Source organism: Tamandua tetradactyla, chromosome 4 (genome assembly GCF_023851605.1).
Source record: "Tamandua tetradactyla isolate mTamTet1 chromosome 4, mTamTet1.pri, whole genome shotgun sequence".
NCBI lineage: Eukaryota > Metazoa > Chordata > Mammalia > Pilosa > Myrmecophagidae > Tamandua > Tamandua tetradactyla.
In genome coordinates, this window is record NC_135330.1 from 75897447 (window position 1) to 75919430 (window position 21984).

The window sequence follows — 21984 nt, forward strand, 5'->3', positions numbered from 1 at the left end:
TTTCACTGATATCACTTATTAATATCAATTCACCAATAATTCCTGGAAAGATACTCTATTTACTTCCCAGTTTATTTGGAGCCCCTGCACCCCAATTTCTAAATTTGTAATACTAAAAATGAATAGCGTCTTTCTTATATACAAAGGACTACCTAAGCAGGCCGTATTTCAAGAATTAAAACTTGCGTAGGAAGACTCCCATAGGAGCCATCTCTTTGAAATGCAAACATACACTTAATTCTTTCCTGGTAAGTATAGTTCTCAATTCCACTGATGGACCATCCACCAGATTAGTTTCTGACAGACAGAGTAATTCTGTACTTTCAGTGCCAAGAACTCACCTGATCACAAAGGAGGGTGGTGGGTTTAGTGCCAATTTGATCACAGTCACAAGGTTTGCAAACATCTATGGCTGACAGATCTGCACCAACGCGTCGGAAAAAGTAATCCTTACACAGCTCACAGTTCCTTCCTGCATCAGGGAAAGGTTATGCATTATGACTTCTAATTCATTAAAAAATTAGCTGCATAATTCAAAATTAAAGACTGTATTCCTTTGAGGGAATTCTATCATTTTCAGGATGGCCATTTTAATGCACCTTTCATCTCTACCTGCCAATGTAGTGATCCAGAGCATATGAAACAATGAACCTGTTACAAACTGTGCTTTACCTCATTAAACTCCCATCTGTTAGATGATACCACATTCTAAAAAGCTGTGCTTCGGAAGGGCCCATACTTTTTTGCAAGAGTTCATTTCTAAACTTAGAACTTCTCTTTATCTCCAGGATCAGGCATTTACTCTAAATAAAATATGAGAAAGTTCTATACGTGTGGTAGATGATGTTACATGGTTGGAAGCAAATAGGCATGTAGCAGCAGAGATATTTTTTTCCAGAAGTAAATCTTGTAAAATAGAGATTATTCTTAATGCAATTTGCTATTCTACAACTAGCATGGTTAAAAACAAATGCTTGTGTTAGTGCTTTTTGACCATTATTTTTCATTTCAAATATGAAAATAGAAATTTATTATATTTAGAAACATCAAATATTTTTATTAATTATGATAGCCTAGAATATTGACTAAATCAGGTAATTCCCTTCATTTACAATCTATTCATGGGAAAGTATTCTACATCATTTTATAAAAGATGAAAGCTAGACTACAGGGAGTCTCCAGAGTGAATGTGTGGAGCATGTAAGACCAAGACTTAATGAAAGGAGAAATAAAACTCAAGGTTATCAATTCCTTTTAAACATTATACACGCTGCTCAAATATCGCTGAAATTGGCCAAATATTAGAAGACTACTGAAATAACCAAGCAAAAACACATTCTGATGGATATTGTCTATGGACTAATTAAAAATTAAATGGCTTTTTATTTCTAGAACATTTCCATTTACATATGCTGATGACTCCCAAGTCTATAGCTCCGGTCTAGATTCCTCTCTTTTATTTATCATTCAATGAATATTTATTGAGTGATTATCAGGTTCCAAATACTGTGCTAAGTACTGAGGAATGCCGCAGTGAGCAAAATACACAATATCCTTCTCTCACAGGGCTTTCACAGTGCAGTGGGTAAAGACAAATCTTAATTAAATAATAACAGGAATAGATAGACATTTAGAAACTGTGAGAAACACAAGGAGCCGTGCAAATATACAGATGATGCTGATCTTTTCTGAGGCATCGTGAAAGGCCTTTCTTGAAAAAGGGAGCTTCTGTGTATCCAACTGCCCACAAAAGAGCTTCTAGGTCTCATGGAAACACAGTGAACATATTCAAAATAGAATTTGCCATCATTAAGCCTGATCTTCCACCCATGTTTCCTGTCTCAATGGCTGGCATTGATCCTTTGCTCAAGCTGGAATATTATGCATCAGCCTTGACTACTCTTCCTTCCTTACATATACCCTACATCTAATTGTTCACAAAAGGATGCCACTTTTCCAGCCTCAGTTTTTCTTGAATCCACTTCTATCTGTCCAAACTGCCTTAAGCATCTCTGAATCAGTACCCACCTGACCGTTCACAGCACCCTACTTACTAGTCTTTACGAAGTCCTCTTGACCCTGTCAATCATTCTCCACTCTACAGCCAGGCTAATATTTTAAAAACATAAAGCAGACTATATCCCTTTCTTGCATAAAATCCTTTATTGGCATCTCATTAACCTTGGAATACAACCCAAATTCTTTATCATGACTTATAAGTCTTGACCCCTGCCTTTTTCCCTAGCATCATTTTTTTTTTTAAACCACCAGCCATTTTCCCTCCATCAGTTCTTCAGAAGCGCCATATTTCTTTCTCCTTTATGTTATTGCATGATGTGTTTCCCTTACTGGAAACCTTTGTTCTCCCTCCTAAATATCCCCCACTCACTCCTTTACCTGGTTAATACCTATTGTACTTGCCCTCTCATAGCACTCATCATGTAATTTTGAAATTTTTTCTTTAATTGTGAACCTTTCCCACCAAGCAGTAATCCACACAAAGACTGGACAATTTGTTATCTTGTTCATCTTTATATCCCCAGCACCCTAGTCAAGTGTTGGTGACATTTTAGTTCACTCAAAATTATCTAATAAATATGTTTACTCATTTGTGCTTTAGAGTAGCACAGTTTCATACCCATCAGACTTGACCTATTTTACAAATTTAGATGTTGCCTATTTCTGCTTTTAAAGTACTGGCCCAGGGTGCACAGGTGGTTCAGTGGTTAGAATGCCCACTTCCCATGAGGGAGGCTCAGGTTCAATTCCCAGACCATGCACCCCCCCCCCCCCGCCCCACACACACAAAAAAAGAAGAAAAAAGAAGAATTGGCCCTTCAGGAATTTCCAATGTAATTTCCAATGACTAGCCAAGTGCTTTATGGTTCTAGAACAAGAGTACAATTATCATCTTTTCCATTCAATTAGCATTTTTAAAAAGAATATTCCTAGATTAGCAGTATCCATGCCAAATCTGAATGAATGCAAAAAATCTCCATGTGAGAATCAGGACATAAGGGCAGACAAGGGTGAAATACAAAAACTTAATTTAAGAATATGTATATATTCAAATTATGCAGTCCTGAGCTATCCAAAATATATTTATGGTTTAATAAAATGGTGCAAAACCCTAAAATAAAAACTTTCCCTGAAAATATGTAGTTTAGGACTAGACTGCAATTTCTGAAAACTGTGTAGTGATTTGGAACATTGAATGTTGATGAACTGGCTTTGATTTTCAAAGTTAACAATCTGAAGGCACTTTAACAAAGAAGTGAGAAATAAAATAGTCATAAATAATATATATTGTATATAGAAGTACATGGACTTCAAAGGCCAAGTTAGCAATTTCTGTTATTTACTATTTACCTGTAGTGTTATGCTCACAATCATCACAAACTCCTCCACTCCCTCGACGATGCTCAAACGGAAAAGGGTCCACTGAGACATTGTAGTGACAGCTTCTGGAATGGCCGTGACACTGACAAGGTTTGCAATTGAAAGCGTGAACTTGATCACCTTGGTGGAAAGGCTTATCGTTATAAAGGGGCAAACAGCGATCACACTAGAACGATAAAGAGATATAAAGCCATGAATTTGTTTTTATTTGTACACCAGACACTTTCATTAGCTGCAAATATAAAACAGCTTTAGATAATAAAGAGTTAAAAGCTAGCAACTATTTTATTTCAAAAATTCTTTTATAAATCAGAAATCAGCATATTATACATATGGCAAGCGCAAAATTGTAAAAGTGACCAGACAAGCTGAAACCATACAAAGCAATTTTAATAATCAACGTGAAATGTTAGAATCAGTATCGAAAATTAGCCTTTGTGCTTTCAGTATTGTAAAATACCTCTGAGCATTGCTTCAGTGTGTTTTTTCTGGTGTCACTTCCTTGGGGACATATTCCCCTTGCTGACGACAACCATTTTCCTAGTTTATGTTAAACGTGCCTTCTCTGAGTTGTCCCACTTCATATCTAGAGTGTCTCAAAAGGCAAAAGGTGGTCAGCTATTTCTTCTCTAATTCCAGGTATATTCTATTCAAATTTCACCTACAACCCTTTAATCTTTGTTGACCCATTCCCTTTTCTCAAATATCCATTTTTGTAAAACGTCACACGGGCTTATTGGGAGAAACGAGAAGGCAACACCACTAAGTGAGTTTCTGTCTCTGAGTAGACTGAATGACAGGGGGACAGTGACCAATCACCGACAGGCTTTGAAAGAAGTGATGTGATTGATTACTGATCATGATGAACCGCAATTATTTACACAGTGATCTGTGGTCGGAAAAGCCAGCAGGAAAGTTCATACTTTCTGCAATTACAGTTAGCATGCCCTGTTAACTAAAATGTGAACCACATTGCTGGGGATGGGTGTTATTTAAGTAAATGAAGGCAACAGAAATTCATACCTACGGAAAACATGCAAAGAAAGACTGCTTGTATAATTAAAGAAAAAATTACTAAAACCACATAAAAGATGTACTACATATTAGGGCAAATCAACTAAAGCTGGACATATTTTTAAATAATTACTTTAATATTCTGCTATAATTTGTGGACAAAGCAAAATGTATTCCCTAGTTTTATTAACTCACATAAACTGAGTTAGAGTTTTAGCATAACTGAATACTTAATAAAAGTGATACTATCCATCTTATAAAGTTAATAAATGAAATAGAAACAATAACTGAAAATTTGACTATCAAATGATGTCAAAATATTTAAATGAGACAATTTTTCCAAAGCTTGTATTTTTTTCTTTTATTCCAAAATTGGAAATTTGTATATATATATATATACACACACACATACACATTTCCTATAATATTAATTATTCCCATATTATTTAATATCATGAAATTTACTGTTGCTTTATTTCTTATATTATTAATGAAATATAATATCCAACCATTTTGCAACTGCTGACATTTAGATTTTTTTTTGCTGTGATTGTATCTGAGTCTCTTTAAGAAAATCTTAAGAGATGAAATTACTTCATGAGCGAGTATAAAAAATTTTAAAGATTTTTTTTTAATGTGGGAAAATTCTTTCCAGAAAAATTGAACTAATTTATACTTCCATTAGCAAAAGCTGAGAATGTTCATGCTCTTGTGTTCTGCCCAAACTGAAGCTATCATTGTTTTCCTTTCACTATTTTGATTTTAGAAAAATATAAATCACTGTTTTATTATGTATGCCTCTGACTAGGCTCAAGTGAAATAAGTTTCATCTGGTTCTTTATCATATACAGTTATTTTTTAGATCATTTATTTATTTTTACAGATTCATTTTTCTTAGTAATTTTAAAGATCTTGGATATTAAGGACATTTTCCTTTTGTTTGTCAAATGATGAATTTTTAGCTAATAATTATCAATATATACTTAGGTTTTATATTCTTTTTCTACTTTATGGATCAGAGTTTTCAACATAACAGTTAATAAATATGTGCGATGGTGAATGTACGACTTATTTCTGACTTTAATAGAAATGTCTTTGATGTTTCAGGTTTTATATGACGTTGACTATTGATTTCAGGCAGACAACCTTTATCATTTTAAAGAATAAATTTCTATTCCAAAACCAAGTTGCTTTTATATAAAAGAAAATAAATATATATTATCAATTTCACCAAATGTTCTGATATATTGTATTACTCTGTTTGATATATTGTACTGATAAATTATATGATAGGTTAATATGTGATACTATGATATCATAGGAATCTATATTTGCATTCCTAGAATAGGCCAACATTGTAATGATAAATAATGCTAAGTAAAACATTTCTTTTATTTAGGGTTCTTTTCATTCATATTCATCAAAGAGTCTGTTCTATGTTTTTTATAAATACATATAAAAATAAGTCATAAAATTTTAATAAGTAGTAAATGTGCACTTGTATTTATAAGGTTAATTTTAATGTCTGATTAATTAGAAAATTCTCATTCTGCATATACACTAAAACATTACATTTTTCCTAATTATATTTCATATTGTATTCAAGATAAGGTTTAAAATAAGTGCATAAATACCAGAATGATTGAATTTTTTTTTCCTTATCTTTCTTGTTATGAAATATTTAGTGTGACTTCCCAAAGGGGCTCAACTTACGCCAAAGTTACGTATTTAAATTCCGAAACAGGAAAGTCAAAGGATATAAAATAAAATCTCAGTGGCAGAATTCTTGCCTGCCATGCTGAAGACCCAGGTTTGATTCCTGGAACCTGCCCATGTCAAAAAAAAAAAAAAAAAAAGAAAGAAATTTCAAAAATATTCTCTATGCATCCTTTGCTTTTAGTAACATTGTTAAAACTATCTTGGCATTTGTACAACAAAGACCATCCCCTTATCCCACTTTCTGTTACAAGTATTTACAATTTTACGACAGTTTCACATATTTCATAATCATTATTGGGACAAGCTGTAATCAAAAACATAATTTGATCATACATGTCAGTATATATTTTTCCCTATTGGTTTATAGTTGAACAACTTCTTTAATATTTTTAAAGGTGGAAGAATGAAATCTATTTGTCCACTGTGTTACCATTTAATGGTATTTGAAAAATTTGGCATGAAAATGCTAGGTTTTCTACTTAGCTGAGGAAAAAAAGGGAAAGGGGAAAAAAAGAAAAAGATAAAAGAATAAGAACTTACATTAGATCACGATTTTCACATAAGGTAAGCTGCATTCTAACAATTAGAAAAGAATGCACTCTTACACTTTGGTCCATTAAAAATCCATACTATATCTTTTGGACTGATGAAGATTCTTGCTCCCCAAAGCCATTTCTAACCCCCTGGCCTGGGATAGCTGCCCCTTTTCTCTGCTCCCATAGCACCCTATTAATACCTTGACATTGCTCCTATCACACTGAACTGAGATGACTGCTTCACGTGCAAGTATCTTTCAGAAAATGCAAATTACTGGCTTATATACTTCCTGCATGGAACACACAGTAGGTATTTAAAAGGCAATTACTAAGCTGTCAACTGAAAATTCAAAGATGAAAATATCATCTAAAGATGATATTAATGTTGTGATGCTCTCCCTGTAAAAGGATAACTGTGGAAAGTAACATGAAGTGCATATTTTCTATGTGTTACCTACCAAACATACACATAAACATAGAAACCTCTATGCACAAGGGTCAGAGAATATCCAATGTCTGATATCTGTCCCTCAATTTGCTAATCCTGTATTTCTGCATAATTAATTTTATTTCTTTAAGCCTTATTTTTCTCATCTATAACATGAGGGTAATAATACCTGCCTGCTAGGTTGTTTTAAACACCAAGCACTTAGCTGAGTGTCTGTCACACGGTGAGCCCTCACTAAACATTGCCTCCTGTTTTTCTTATCATTAGATTAGAACTCAAGATTAAAGAGTTTAAGTAGCATTACAATGCCATTGGATGGTTAAGTACCTAAGTCCACTTTTCCTCAATACTTTTCAGTTCCTTCATCTCTAAAAGGAAGATAAAAGGTCAATATCTTATTTATTGGCTCAAAATAATCTGATTCTAAGAGATGATACTTCAATAATGCCCAGCACAATATGTGGGACACGTTGGCCATTCAAAATATGGCAATCACCAGATGGAAAAAAAGGGAGGAGGTGGAGGGAAGAGATAAAAATCCAAGGGCTGAAAGAGGCATGGGACTTCCTGGAAGATGGCGGCTTAGTAAGACGCGCGGATCTTAGTTTCTTCTCCAGGACACCTACTAGGGGAGTAGAAACGATACAGAAAGTGCCCAAAGCCACAACAGAGATAAAAAAGACAGCGTACCCCATCCTGGAACGGCTGGCTGGCTGAGAGAAGCAGCTCGGGTGAGATCGCCGAGGCGCGCGGGCCTTACCGGGCGGGGTGGCAAGCGGCCGGAGTTACTCCCTTCCCCCTTCCCGGGCCGGCTGGGAGAATTGGAGAGGCGGTCCCCTGAAACAAAGACGGCTGGCGCCCACACCACGCGCAGCCCCCGGACCAACTGAGAGAATTGGATCGGAAACCCCCAGGCCGCGGAGAACGGTGACGGGTGGGGGAGGCCCCTTCCAAACCCGTGACTCCCGGGGAACGTGCACTCTCTCCGGCGGGCCGCTGCCGCTGGCGCCCTCCCGCCACGCTTGTTGCCCAGGGCTGACTAGGAAATTCGGACGGGCTCTTTCCCTGGCTGAGGCGACCAGCAACCCTCCCTGCGTTCGGACCCCGGGCCGGCTCAAGCCGTTTCGGCTAGCGAACCCCCAGGACGGCGAGAGTTTTCCAAAGTTTAAGGTCCCACAGCACCTTTTACTGGTGGGACCCGCAGACAAACGGGTGCCACGAGCGCCACCTACTGGGCAGGATAAGAAAAACAGAACCCAGAGATTTCACAGAAAAATATTACAACCTTGCTGGGTCCAACACCAAGAGAAATCTGAATAAATGCCCAGACGCCAGCAGCAGAAGATAACTGTCCACACTCAAAAGATTGAGAATATGGCTCAGTCAAAGGAACAAACCAATAGCTCAAATGAGACACAAGAGCTGAGACAACTAATGCTGAATATACGAACAGAAATGGAAAACCTCTTCAAAAATGAAATCGATAAATTGAGGGAGGACATGAAGAGGACATGGGCTGAACATAAAGAAGAAATAGAAAAACTGAAAAAACAAATCGCAGAACTTATGGAAGTGAAGGATAAAGTAGCAAACATAGAAAAAATAATGGATAGCTACAATGATAGATTTAAAGAGACAGAAGATAGAATTAGTGATTTGGAGGATGGAACATCTGAATTCCAAAAAGAAACAGAAACTATAGGGAAAAGAATGGAAAAATTTGAACAGGGTATCAGGGAACTCAAGGACAATATGAACCGCACAAATATACGTGTTGTGGGTGTCCCAGAAGGAGAAGAGAAGGGAAAAGGAGGAGAAAAACTAATGGAAGAAATTATCACTGAAAATTTCCCAACTCTTATGAAAGACCTAAAATTACAGATCCAAGAAGTGCAGCGCACCCCAAAGAGATTAGACCCAAATAGGCGTTCTCCAAGACACTTACTAGTTAGAATGTCAGAGGTCAAAGAGAAAGAGAAGATCTTGAAAGCAGCAAGAGAAAAACAATCCATTACATACAAGGGAAACCCAATAAGACTTTGTGTAGATTTCTCAGCAGAAACCATGGAAGCTAGAAGACAGTGGGATGATATATTTAAAATACTAAAAGAGAAAAACTGCCAACCAAGACTCCTATATCCAGCAAAATCATCCTTCAAAAATGAGGGAGAAATTAAAACATTCTCAGACAAAAAGTCACTGAAAGAATTTGTGACCAAGAGACCAGCTCTGCAAGAAATACTAAAGGGAGCACTAGAGTCAGATACAAAAAGACAGAAGAGAGAGATATGGAAAAGAGTGTAGAAAGAAGGAAAATCAGATATGATATATATAATACAAAAGGCAAAATGTTAGAGGAAAATATTATCCAAACAGTAATAACACTAAATGTCAATGGACTGAATTCCCCAATCAAAAGACATAGATTGGCAGAATGGATTAAAAAACAGGATCCTTCTATATGCTGTCTACAGGAAACACATCTTAGACCCAAAGATAAACATAGGTTGAAAGTGAAAGGTTGGGAAAAGATATTTCATGCAAATAACAACCAGAAAAGAGCAGGAGTGGCTATACTAATATCCAACAAATTAGACTTCAAATGTAAAACAGTTAAAAGAGACAAAGAAGGACACTATATACTAATAAAAGGAACAATTAAACAAGAAGACATAACAATCATAAATATTTACGCACCGAATCAGAATGCCCCAAAATACGTGAGGAATATACTGCAAACACTGAAAAGGGAAATAGACTCATATACCATAATAGTTGGAGACTTCAACTCACCACTCTCATCAAGGGACAGAACATCTAGACAGAGGATCAACAAAGAAATAGAGAATCTGAATATAACTATAAATGAACTAGACTTAATAGACATTTATAGGACATTACATCCCACAACAGCAGGATACACCTTTTTCTCAAGTGCTCATGGATCATTCTCAAAGATAGACCATATGCTGGGTCACAAAGCAAGTCTTAACAAATTTAAAAAGATTGAAATCTTACACAACACTTTCTCGGACCATAAAGGAATGATGTTGGAAATCAATAATAGGCAGAGTGCCAGAAAATTCACAAATACGTGGAGGCTCAACAACACACTCCTAAACAACGACTGGGTCAAAGAAGAAATTGCAAGGGAAATTAGTAAATACCTCGAGGCGAATGAAAATGAAAACACAACATATCAAAACTTATGGGACGCAGCAAAGGCAGTGCTAAGAGGGAAATTTATTGCTCTAAATGCCTATATCAGAAAAGAAGAAAAGGCAAAAATTCAGGAATTAACTATCCATTTGGAAGAACTGGAGAAAGAACAGCAAGCTAACCCCAAAGCAAGCAAAAGGAAAGAAATAACAAAGATTAGAGCACAAATAAATGAAATTGAAAACATGAAAACAATAGAGAATATCAATAAGGCCAGAAGTTGGTTCTATGAGAAAATCAATAAGATTGATGGGCCCTTAGCAAGATTGACAAAAAGAAGAAGAGAGAGGATGCAAATAAGTAAGATCAGAAATGGAAGAGGAGACATAACTACTGACCTCACAGAAATAAAGGAGGTAATAACAGGATACTATGAACAACTTTACGCTAATAAATACAACAATTTAGAGGAAATGGACGGGTTCCTGGAAAGACATGAACAACCAACTTTGACTCAAGAAGACATAGATGACCTCAACAAACCAATCACAAGTAAAGAAATTGAATTAGTCATTCAAAAGCTTCCTAAAAAGAAAAGTCCAGGACCAGATGGCTTCACATGTGAATTCTACCAAACGTTCCAGAAAGAATTAGTACCAATTCTCTTCAAACTCCTCAAAAAAATGGAAGTGGAGGGAAAACTACCCAATTCATTCTATGAAGCCAACATCACCCTCATACCAAAACCAGGCAAAGATATTACAAAAAAAGAAAACTACAGACCAATCTCTCTAATGAATACAGATGCAAAAATCCTCAATAAAATTCTAGCAAATCGTATCCAACAGCACATTAAAAGAATTATACATCATGACCAAAGTAGGATTCATCCCAGGTATGCAAGGATGGTTCAACATAAGAAAATCAATTAATGTAATACACCATATCAACAAATCAAAGCAGAAAAATCACATGATCATCTCAATTGATGCAGAGAAGGCATTCGACAAGATTCAACATCCTTTCCTGTTGAAAACACTTCAAAAGATAGGAATACAAGGGAACTTCCTTAAAATGATAGAGGGAATATATGAAAAACCCACAGCTAATATCATCCTCAATGGGGAAAAATTGAAAACTTTCCCCCTAAGATCAGGAACAAGACAAGGATGTCCACTATCACCACTATTATTCAACATTGTGTTGGAGGTTCTAGCCAGAGCAATTAGACAAGAAAAAGAAATACAAGACATCAAAATTGGAAAGGAAGAAGTAAAACTATCACTGTTTGCAGACGATATGATACTATACGTCGAAAACCCGGAAAAATCCACAACAAAACTACTAGAGCTAATAAATGAGTACAGCAAAGTAGCAGGTTACAAGATCAACTTTCAAAAATCTGTAGCATTTCTATACACTAGTAATGAACAAGCTGAGGGGGAAATCAAGAAACGAATCCCATTTACAATTGCAACTAAAAGAATAAAATACCTAGGAATAAATTTAACTAAAGAGACAAAAAACCTATATAAAGAAAACTACAAAAAACTGCTAAAAGAAATCACAGAAGACCTAAATAGATGGAAGGGCATACCGTGTTCATGGATTGGAAGACTAAATATAGTTAAGATGTCAATCCTACCTAAATTGATTTACAGATTCAATGCAATACCAATCAAAATCCCAACAACTTATTTTTCAGAAATAGAAAAACCAATAAGCAAATTTATCTGGAAGGGCAGGGTGCCCCGAATTGCTAAAAACATCTTGAGGAAAAAAAACGAAGCTGGAGGTCTCGCGCTGCCTGACTTTAAGGCATATTATGAAGCCACAGTGGTCAAAACAGCATGGTATTGGCATAAAGATAGATATATCGACCAATGGAATCGAATAGAGTGCTCAGATATAGACCCTCTCATCTATGGACATTTGATCTTTGATAAGGAAGTCAAGCCAACTCACCTGGGACAGAGCAGTCTCTTCAATAAATGGTGCCTAGAGAACTGGATATCCATATGCAAAAGAATGAAAGAAGACCCATCTCTCACACCCTATACAAAAGTTAACTCAAAATGGATCAAAGATCTAAACATTAGGTCTAAGACCATAAAACAGTTAGAGGAAAATGTTGGGAGATATCTTATGGATCTTACAACTGGAGGCGGTTTTATGGACCTTAAACCTAAAGCAAGAGCACTGAAGAAGGAAATAAATAAATGGGAACTCCTCAAAATTAAACACTTTTGTGCATCAAAGAACTTCATCAAGAAAGTAGAAAGACAGCCTTCACAATGGGAGACAATATTTGGAAATGATATATCAGATAAAGGTCTAGTATCCAGAATTTATAAAGAGATTGTTCATCTCAACAACAAAAAGACAGCCAACCCAATTACAAAATGGGAAAAAGACTTGAACAGACACCTCTCAGAAGAGGAAATACGGATGGCCAAGAGGCACATGAAGAGATGCTCAATGTCCCTGGCCATTAGAGAAATGCAAATCAAAACCACAATGAGATATCATCTCACACCCACCAGAATGGCCATTATCAACAAAACAGAAAATGACAAGTGCTGGAGAGAATGCGGAGAAAGAGGCACACTTATCCACTGTTGGTGGGAATGTCAAAGGGTGCAACCACTGTGGAAGGCAGTTTGGCGGTTCCTCAAAAAGCTGAATATAGAACTGCCATACGACCCAGCAATACCATTGCTAGGTATCTACTCAAAGGACTTAAGGGCAAAGACACAAACGGACATTTGCACACCAATGTTTATAGCAGCATTATTTACAATTGCAAAGAGATGGAAACAGCCAAAATCTCCATCAACAGAAGAGTGGCTAAACAAACTGTGGTATATACATACGATGGAATATTATGCAGCTTTAAGACAAGATAAACTTATGAACCATGTAATAACATGGATGGACCTAGAGAATATTATGCTGAGTGAATCCAGCCAAAAACTAAAGGACAAATACTGTATGGTCCCACTGATGTGAACGGACATTCGAGAATAAACTTGAAATATGTCATTGGTAACAGAGTTCAGCAGGAGTTAGAAACAGGGTAAGACAATGGGTAATTGAAGCTGAAGGAATACAGACTGTGCAACAGGACTAGATACAAAAACTCAAAAATGGACAGCACAATAATACCTAATTGTAAAGTAATCATGTTAAAACACTGAATGAAGCTGCATCTGAGCTATAGGTTTTTGTTTTGTTTTGTGTTGTTTTGTTTTGATTTTACTATTATTACTTTTATTTTTTTCTCTATATTAACATTCTATATCTTTTTCGGTTATGTTGCTAGTTCTTCTAAACCAATGCAAATGTACTAAGAAATGATGATCATGCATCTATGTGATGATGTTAAGAATTAATGATTGCATGTGTAGAATGGTATGATCTCTAAATGTTGGGTTAATTTCTTTTTTTCCGTTAATTAAAAAAAAAAAAAAAAAAGAGAAGGGATAATTGGAGATGAAGGGATACAGACTGTACAACGGGACTGGATATAAAAACTCAGAAATGGACAGCACAATACTACCCAATTGTAATGCAATTATGTTAAAACACTGAATGAAGCTGCATGTGAGGTATAGGTTTTTTGTTTTTGTTTTTTTTTTGTTTTTTTTCTTTCTATTATTGTTTTAATTCTTATTCTGTTGTCTTTTTATTTCTTTTTCTAAATCGATGCAAATGTACTAAGTAATGATGAATATGCAACTATGTGATGTTATTAAGAATTACTGATTGTACATGTAGATTGGAATGATTTCTAATTGTTTTGTTAATTCTTTTTTTAGTTAATAAAAAAAAAAAAAAAAAAAAAAAATCCAAGGGCTGATCTCAAGTTTGAATGGCTCCAGAAAGTATAGAACTGTTCCTATGCAAAATATTGTCTACAAATTTTAATAGGGATATTGTGAACACAAATGTACTGGTTCATGATCCTTTTTAAAGGAGGTGGCATATAGCATGGAGGAAAGAGCAACTTAAAACCAAAATTTATGGCCAAAAGTAATTCTTTGTTAATTTTATCATCTGTGGCTATAATCATAGAAGTCTTACCTGCATTGACACTAATTTCTTTAGAGCCATCAGATATCATTAGGATATAACATTACTTCTTCTAGTAACTCTAAGTATGTGGGAGATACAGTCTAATTTGATAAAGGGAGAAATAGAAGAAAGTTCACTTTCTGACTTCCTGGATTTGAAGGAGAAAAATGATCTCATTAAGTTCTTTTCCCCTGATCGATTAGCAGTGCAAACAACCTCATTCCCAATTTAAAACAACAACAAATGAAAACAATTCTATCCCACTGAAAAAACTTGAGCCAAATGCAAAATTTGACTTCAATACAATGTCCTAAGCCTATTTTTTCATTTTATTTCAAAGTATTCTTATTGAAGACTTCACTTGCCTAACGGTAGCGTTTTTTTTTTTTTATTTGCGCTATGCTTTTTTGAATACAAGTTGGTGGAAATGATGATGTGGCCTTGTCACATTGATTACACATGCAGTTTGTCTTCTACAAAGCAACTGCTTGCTGTTTGGTTTGGGATCTTGCCTACATGAGCTAGTGGAGCAAATCCAGCAAAAGCATTCCTTTGTTATTTCTAAGAAGACAACATTTTAAATGTGATCTGGAAAAGAGCACACTTGAGAAATCCCACCTGGACCTACAAATGTATCCTCATCAGCAAACTAAAAGCCAATATTAAAAAGTTTCATTTTAAATGAGACACAATCCTGGCCACACTAATGTTTAAAACCAGAGGACTTCTCTACTGACCAGTGGAATGGTTTCCATACCATCAACTAACTGCAATTGAAAATGGTTGGATTCCCTTTCATGGACAATGAAAAACCTACAGAAATATTGGTAACATTTTATCTTTTCCAGAAGAAAATGATCACAGCTATCAGGTTTCAGTTCTCCAATTGGGATTTTAAAAAATTATAGTACCAGACCTGTGTTTGCAGAAAAGGCAAGCACAGTCACTACTCCTAGGAGGGCAGTTTATCCACACCTATCCACAAGACATGGGTTTACCCTTACACCCAGCATTTCCACTGGGAATGTAGAAAAGTATGTTTTTAAAGTTAATTGAGAACTTTTTTTTGGAGGGGGGGATGCATGGTCTGGGAATCGAACCCGGGTTTCCTGCATGGAAGGCGAGTATTCTACGACTGAACCAGAGAAGGTCTTTTTATAATGGGGCATTCATAAGAACAAAGAAAGGAAACAAATTACATGCCCCAAAGTAAGGAGTTGGTTAAATAATAACATATCTTTTCAAAGGTATGTAGTGTAAAATTTTGATATAAACACTGAAAAATATTGATACTGTAGTATGAATTTTAAAACCAAGTAAAAATAGTATATGAAGTATAATTATATTTTCAAGACAAAGGTAGATTCATGGATGGATATGGTATAAATACATAACTTTAAGGAGAATAGATGATAAATATTTATTAATCACGATAATAAAAGGTCTAAAAGGATAAAAAATAAAGATTTGCTGAGTTTATCTATGGGTAGAGGATTACAAATGACTTTCATTTTTTCATAACTTTATTTTTTTCCACAGTGTATACTTATACCAACGTATTGAAAAATTGACGACACATAAAAATGTACCCATTAGTAGTAAGAATTTCAAGAAGTGACAGCCTATATTTCTGCTTTCAATTTTCATTTAAACTTTATACAAGTAAATGTCACACTGCCATGTATTTTGGTCTTTGCTCTTAAAGGGCAATGTTGTACTACTATCATTTTGTGTGCTTTACAAAGATAGATATAAGAGAAGGAATATTTTTACTCTATCCTTTTGTTATAAAGTTTCATAAAACTATTAAATTTGACATCTCATGACCGTGTTTCTTCACAATGCCTTCCTCATACCATGAGGAGAACCATGACAAAACAGAAGAAAGAGCAATAATTGCTGAGCACATTATGAATACATTTTTGAATTCACATAATTTTCTTCTATTTTATCTAGCAATGATTTTTAAAGTTTGTTTAGAATCTAGAAATATTTTTAATTGTTTTTTATGCAGCACCTGAATCAGAGCATTTTCTAATTAACATTTTCCCAATCTCTAGCTGATTATTTGTCACTTTTTTTTTTTTTTTTTTTTTTTTTTTTTTTTTTTTTTAAAGGAAAGACAGAGAGAAGGAAGGAAGGAAGGAAGAAAGGGAAACATTTTTAAACATTTTCTTGTTTTATTGTATTCTGTTTCTCCGTTTTTGTTACATGGGCTGGGGCCGGGAATCGAACCGAGGTCCTCCGGCATAGCAGGCAAGCACTTTGCCCGCTGAGCCACCGCGGCCCGCCCTATTTGTCACTTTTAATTATGTTTTAGTTTCTGCTGCAACAACTGGATTCCCCCCGATATGTCCCTGGATGCTCACATTATAAGATTAGACAATGGCTACACAGGGTTGATGACTTTTATCACTGATTCATTTAATTGTGTTCATTTTGATAGCTTCTTTAGGGCTACTAATCAACTCCACTAAGTAGGAAAATCACCAAATAATCATTGACTATAGAAGACACTGATGAAATGTATTTAAAAAAATATTATGTGCTAATAACACTGCCACATTTCTCTCTTCTGGATCATTAAATTGGAATACCTTGTTCTTTCATTACTATTACAGACTAGCATAGACAATCTTTCAAAGATGATCCACAAGCCCAAAAAGCGTTCTTATAGCCCCAATCCCATGAATCTCAATTCTGATCCTTTATTTCATAATATTCTCAAATTTACAGAGAAAGTATAAAATTGTATTAAGGAAAATTTATGGCAATTTAACTATAACAGCAATTCCTTTACCCAGGCATTTATTCAAGAATCTTAAGTGTCCATTATGTGTCTTTAAAGGAAGGAAAAAGAAAATGTCCTCTAGCCAAATACATCTGAAGTCAGTGGAAAAGCTGGGTGGGAGGGGGCAAAGAAGAGGGTGAGATCTTCCTACAAGTTACTACAGGAAAGCCCTTAGTATCTGTATTAGTTTGTTAAGCTGCCAGAATGCAACATACCAGAAATGGAATGGCTTTTATAATAAGAATGAAATATATTATAAGTTTGCAGTTCAAAGTCTGAGAAAATGTCCAAGTTAAGGACCAACAAGAGGTTACCTTCACTCAAGAAAGGATGGTGCCACCTGGAACACCTCTTTCAGCTAGGAAGGCACGTGGCTGGTATCTGCTGGTCCCTGTTCCTGATTTCATTGCTTCCAGCTTCTGGTGCCAGTGTTTCATCTCTAGGCATCTGCGGGCCTTTACTTAGCTCCGTGGGGACACAACTCTGGGTTCTGACTTGCTTAGCATCTCATGGGAAGCCACATGGTGATGTCTGCTGGGCTCCAAGCATCCCCAAATATCCATGTCTTTATCAGCTCTGTAGCAACTCTTCTCCAAGCACCTGCATCAGCTCTGAGCTTTCTCCAAAATGTTTCCTCTCTTAAAGGATTCCAGTAAACAAATCACGACCCATCCTTAATGGGCAGAGTCTATCTAATCAAAAGGTCCCACCCACAGTTGGGAGCATCACATCTTTGCAAAATAATCTAATCAAATGTTTCTGCCTCACAGTGCTGAATCAGGATTAAAGGAAATGGCTGCCCCTACAAAACTGGATCAGGACTAAAACATGCTTTTCTGGGGTTCATAATGTTTTCAAACTGGCACAGTATCCAACAAACTCAATGTCCATTGAAAGGCGGAGCTCCTAATGATGAGCATGAGTCATCAAGACAACTTGACTTGTTTTTTAACAGTCACAGGTTAAAAAACAGAGAGGTAAACAATCTGTTTTTTTAATGCTTCCCCAAAGTGGATTAAAATACTCTTCAAAAAATACGTATTTTTAAAAATCACACCTGGAAAAATTAGAAGCAGTTAATTTCTTAGTAATGGCAAATAATTTATTTTTTCTTAAGTCTAGTCAATACCATTCATGTTAAATTTTAGTGGCACAAAGGACAACTATGGGTGCTGCTACATTGTATCAAGCATTTACAGAGAAAGCAGAATTTTGTGTATACTTTTAAAATTATTGCAATCATCATAGAATATTATAATGTCTATTTGCTTACGTTTTCCTTATTAATCTCTGAACTTCTTAGGACAGGAACTAAATGTTACTGATTTTACGATTCTAATCATGATGTCCGTAACACTGTAATCATTCAGTAAATGTTTATTGAATGAGAGAATGGGTGAACAAATAAATGCGTGAAGGTGTGAATGAATGAATGATACCATAAGAGCTCACTTTTATCAGTGATTCCAGTTCCTTCATTAGGTAGTGACTAGTGAAAAAAAAAAGAGAAAGAAAACTCACTTCTGGTTCTACCTTCAACAGTAAAGCACTCACAATTTTTTTTTTCAAATCAATGCTTTCTATGCAATAACTATAGCTAAAATTTATGGTGTCAGATCTAAGTGCCATATATACATCCTGACAGTCTTTACAACAACCTACAAAGTAGGAATTTCCATTACCTATAGTTTACAGATGAAAAAACTGAGGCATGGAGAGACTTAATAATTTGTCCAAGGTCACCTACAAGAACGTAAACTCCATAAGAACAGAAAAGTTTTTTATTTCGTGTTCATTACTATGTTCACAGTGCCCAGAAAAAGCCCTACATAAGTTGGCACTCACTTCATTTGTATCTAGACATCCTCCTTCAGACCCTGACTCCTAAGCATGTAGCTATAACTAGCTCCAGGGATATGAAATGATTTCTGAGAGAGGGAGGGTTTGAATGCATTCACTTTGCCTAAATGTGCATCCTTCTCTTCTGCTCAGAATCTGAACTGGACAACAGAGTCCTGGAAATCCAAGGATGGAGTCACTCCACCCCCGGTTAGAAAATGCAGAGACAAGAAGGTAGCCCCAGCTGCTATGGGAAGGAGAGAAAGGCAATCTGCTTCAGTGAGAGCCTGTATAATACTCACTTATTAAAGGTCAGTAGAGTACTACTTACTGACCTAAAAGAGGTAAGTTGTTAAACTGTTCCCAAATGCCTACGTGGATTGGAGACCCTCTAAAAGTCTGTAAATTGCTCCTTTCTAATCAGAAGCAAACCCAGGCACGCTAGCGATCTTAAGAACCTAAATCTCTAATAATAATAATTGTCTCAGGCTCTGTTCACAGTTTCCTCTTTCTTTTTTATGCAGCAGTTCAATTGGAATTCAAGTAACTCTGTTTCAGTGTCATTTCTTTTGTCCTTTAGAGAAATTATCTTTATAAACATTAAAAAAAAACCTTCAGTGTATTCATGTAACTTTTTTTCCAATAGAAGTGTCCCTAGGTAGTTCTAATGCTCCAATCACAAAGGCAGTATTAGATAAATTTGCTAATTTATTATCATTGGTAGATTTGAGGTTTTAAAAAATCCCCAATAGGAAAGTATAGATCCTATATACACAGCAGAATCTGGACAGAAAATGACTCAGTGCTTTGCACATGGCTGGTGATCAATATATGTTTGATGTATGCATGAATGCATGGCCTAATAGACTCTTTACATTTATGACACATTACAGGATTGTAACTTAATATGACTAGTATTTAATTGAATAGCAGCATTAAGGGTTTAAAGGCAAATGCAATAATCTTCTACCTACAGAATTTTACCTATGGATTATTATGTAATTTCAATTAACAAATCCAAAAACAATTACTGTGCTTTGCCATTGAGAAGATGAAATGTTCATGTATTTATCCTTCAATGACACATTCCTTTCTAGGTAATTATCTTTCTCCTAGTTGGAAATTCTAATATAATTAAAGTGTCCACAGAAACACTGTACTTACCTGCTCTCAAGGTACTGAAATTTATAGCATAAATTAAACAGCTATTAATACTGTCGGACAATACTGATCAGACATAGGTGACAATGTATTGAGAACAAACTCTTAATATCCACAGCCTATTTAACATTTCAATTATTAATATGTAGGGGTTACTTTTATAAATTTTCTAATTCATGCAATGCCTAATCTGTACCTCTACATACAAAGAGAAATCATCAATCGTCCAATAAAAAAATTTTAACAATACATGAAAATTCAGTCTCTATTTGTGAAAGTAGGAGATGGTAGGCAGATTTAGATAACTGCTTCAGTTTCACCACATTGGTCTATATATAAATGTAATTGATCGTATATGCATTTTAATCATGGAGCTTCTTGACTGCATGCCTTGTGAATACACTCCTGTCTATGTCCAGTGGTTCAGTGAAACAGAACCATCTGTCTATCTGCATGAGGGGCCCTCGAATCTCATTCATTAATTTTTAATATTGTCATGTTCTTTGGTATTTGATTTCTCCTTTGGCCTGCCTGCCCTTCTGATCCCTTCAGCCTCTCTAACTGTAAGACTTGTTCAGGGCACCAAGTAGAAAAGATACATGTGGGACACACAAAGTACTACTAAAAGAGGACTTCTTAAGGTTTGTCAAAGTTTGCGAGTAGTGCCTGAGCCAAAGCAATCCTATTTTGCTGCAATCATAATAATTTAACCCCATTGATATGCCAAGCAATATGACCTGGAGAAATAGAGATCACATTTGTATGGGAGAGTACGTGCTATCTTATAAGAAAAAGCAACGGAGAAAAAAGTAGATTCATTATATTAAAATGTACTTCATGTGCAACTTTTCAGAATAACATACCATGTAAATTTAGATCTACAATATTAAGTAGCACAGTGCATTATCCCTTTCTTTTAATTTTTAAGGAGCCTCTAAACTCAATCAGCTGACATAGAAAAGCATTTGTAGCTATTATTTCAATATAAAGCCATACTAGATTAGAAATTTTATCTAGTATTAGACTTGTATACTCCATTGCTAAAGGAAAAATTTCTTTCATTAGTATTGAGGCATTTTAATTTTTTCTTTAAAGATTTAAAGCGTGTGTATTTATATTATTTGTTAGTTACTAATTTTCAGCTTGAATTATTTGTTTGCACAAAAATCATCACCATTTATTATAGTAATTAGTGTCTGCCAAAAGATCTGTTCTGAATTTCACAAATGAAGTTCCCTCATACCTTCAAATAGTTGCATCTGTAATCAAGACATAATGGCTGTACTCTAGCATATTGCTCCATACATAGAAGGCATTTAATAAATACTTGTTGAATGAATAAAGCTAGCAAATTATCAATCTCACAATAGAAACATAAACATATGAAGGCATCTTGAATTTAGCAGTGAGTATTCCAAGCTGAAGAGCCCCATCCACTCTGTTTTAAACCATAGAATGACTACTTAACATAGATAGAATCCTGATAAGTTTGCAAATTATAATCTATTTTAGGAAGATCATATTGAAATAATTAAGTCATGCAAAAATTATGAACAATTTGAAATCAAGCAATTACGCTCTTTTATTCACCACCCTCTAACAAAATAAAACACTGCCTATCTCTGCTCCATCCCACCAATAATATCGGAATTTAATAATAACCATTCACAAGCACTTCTTCTTATTTTCACTTTATAGTTATGTATCACCTAGTAACAATGTTGTTTTGCATGCTTTAAAATTTTACACAAATGGCACACTGTGGGCATTATTCTGCAACTTGCTTTTTATACTGAAAATGGTTTGAGAGCTTCAGTCATATTGATGTCAGAACTATATTCATT

The 21984-nt window shown here is 35.3% G+C and overlaps 1 protein-coding gene across 1 annotated transcript in view; it reads right to left on the reverse strand.

Moving 5' to 3' along the window:
* The window catches only part of USH2A (usherin), an 844952-nt gene that overhangs the window by 680102 nt on the left and 142866 nt on the right, over window positions 1-21984 (reverse strand). Inside the window, exons 10-11 of the mRNA XM_077157816.1 lie at window positions 3370-3565; window positions 342-472 (exon numbers count right to left, since the gene is read on the reverse strand). Of these exons, the coding sequence (XP_077013931.1) occupies window positions 342-472; window positions 3370-3565 (327 nt within the window). The remainder of the gene's footprint in view (window positions 1-341; window positions 473-3369; window positions 3566-21984) is intronic.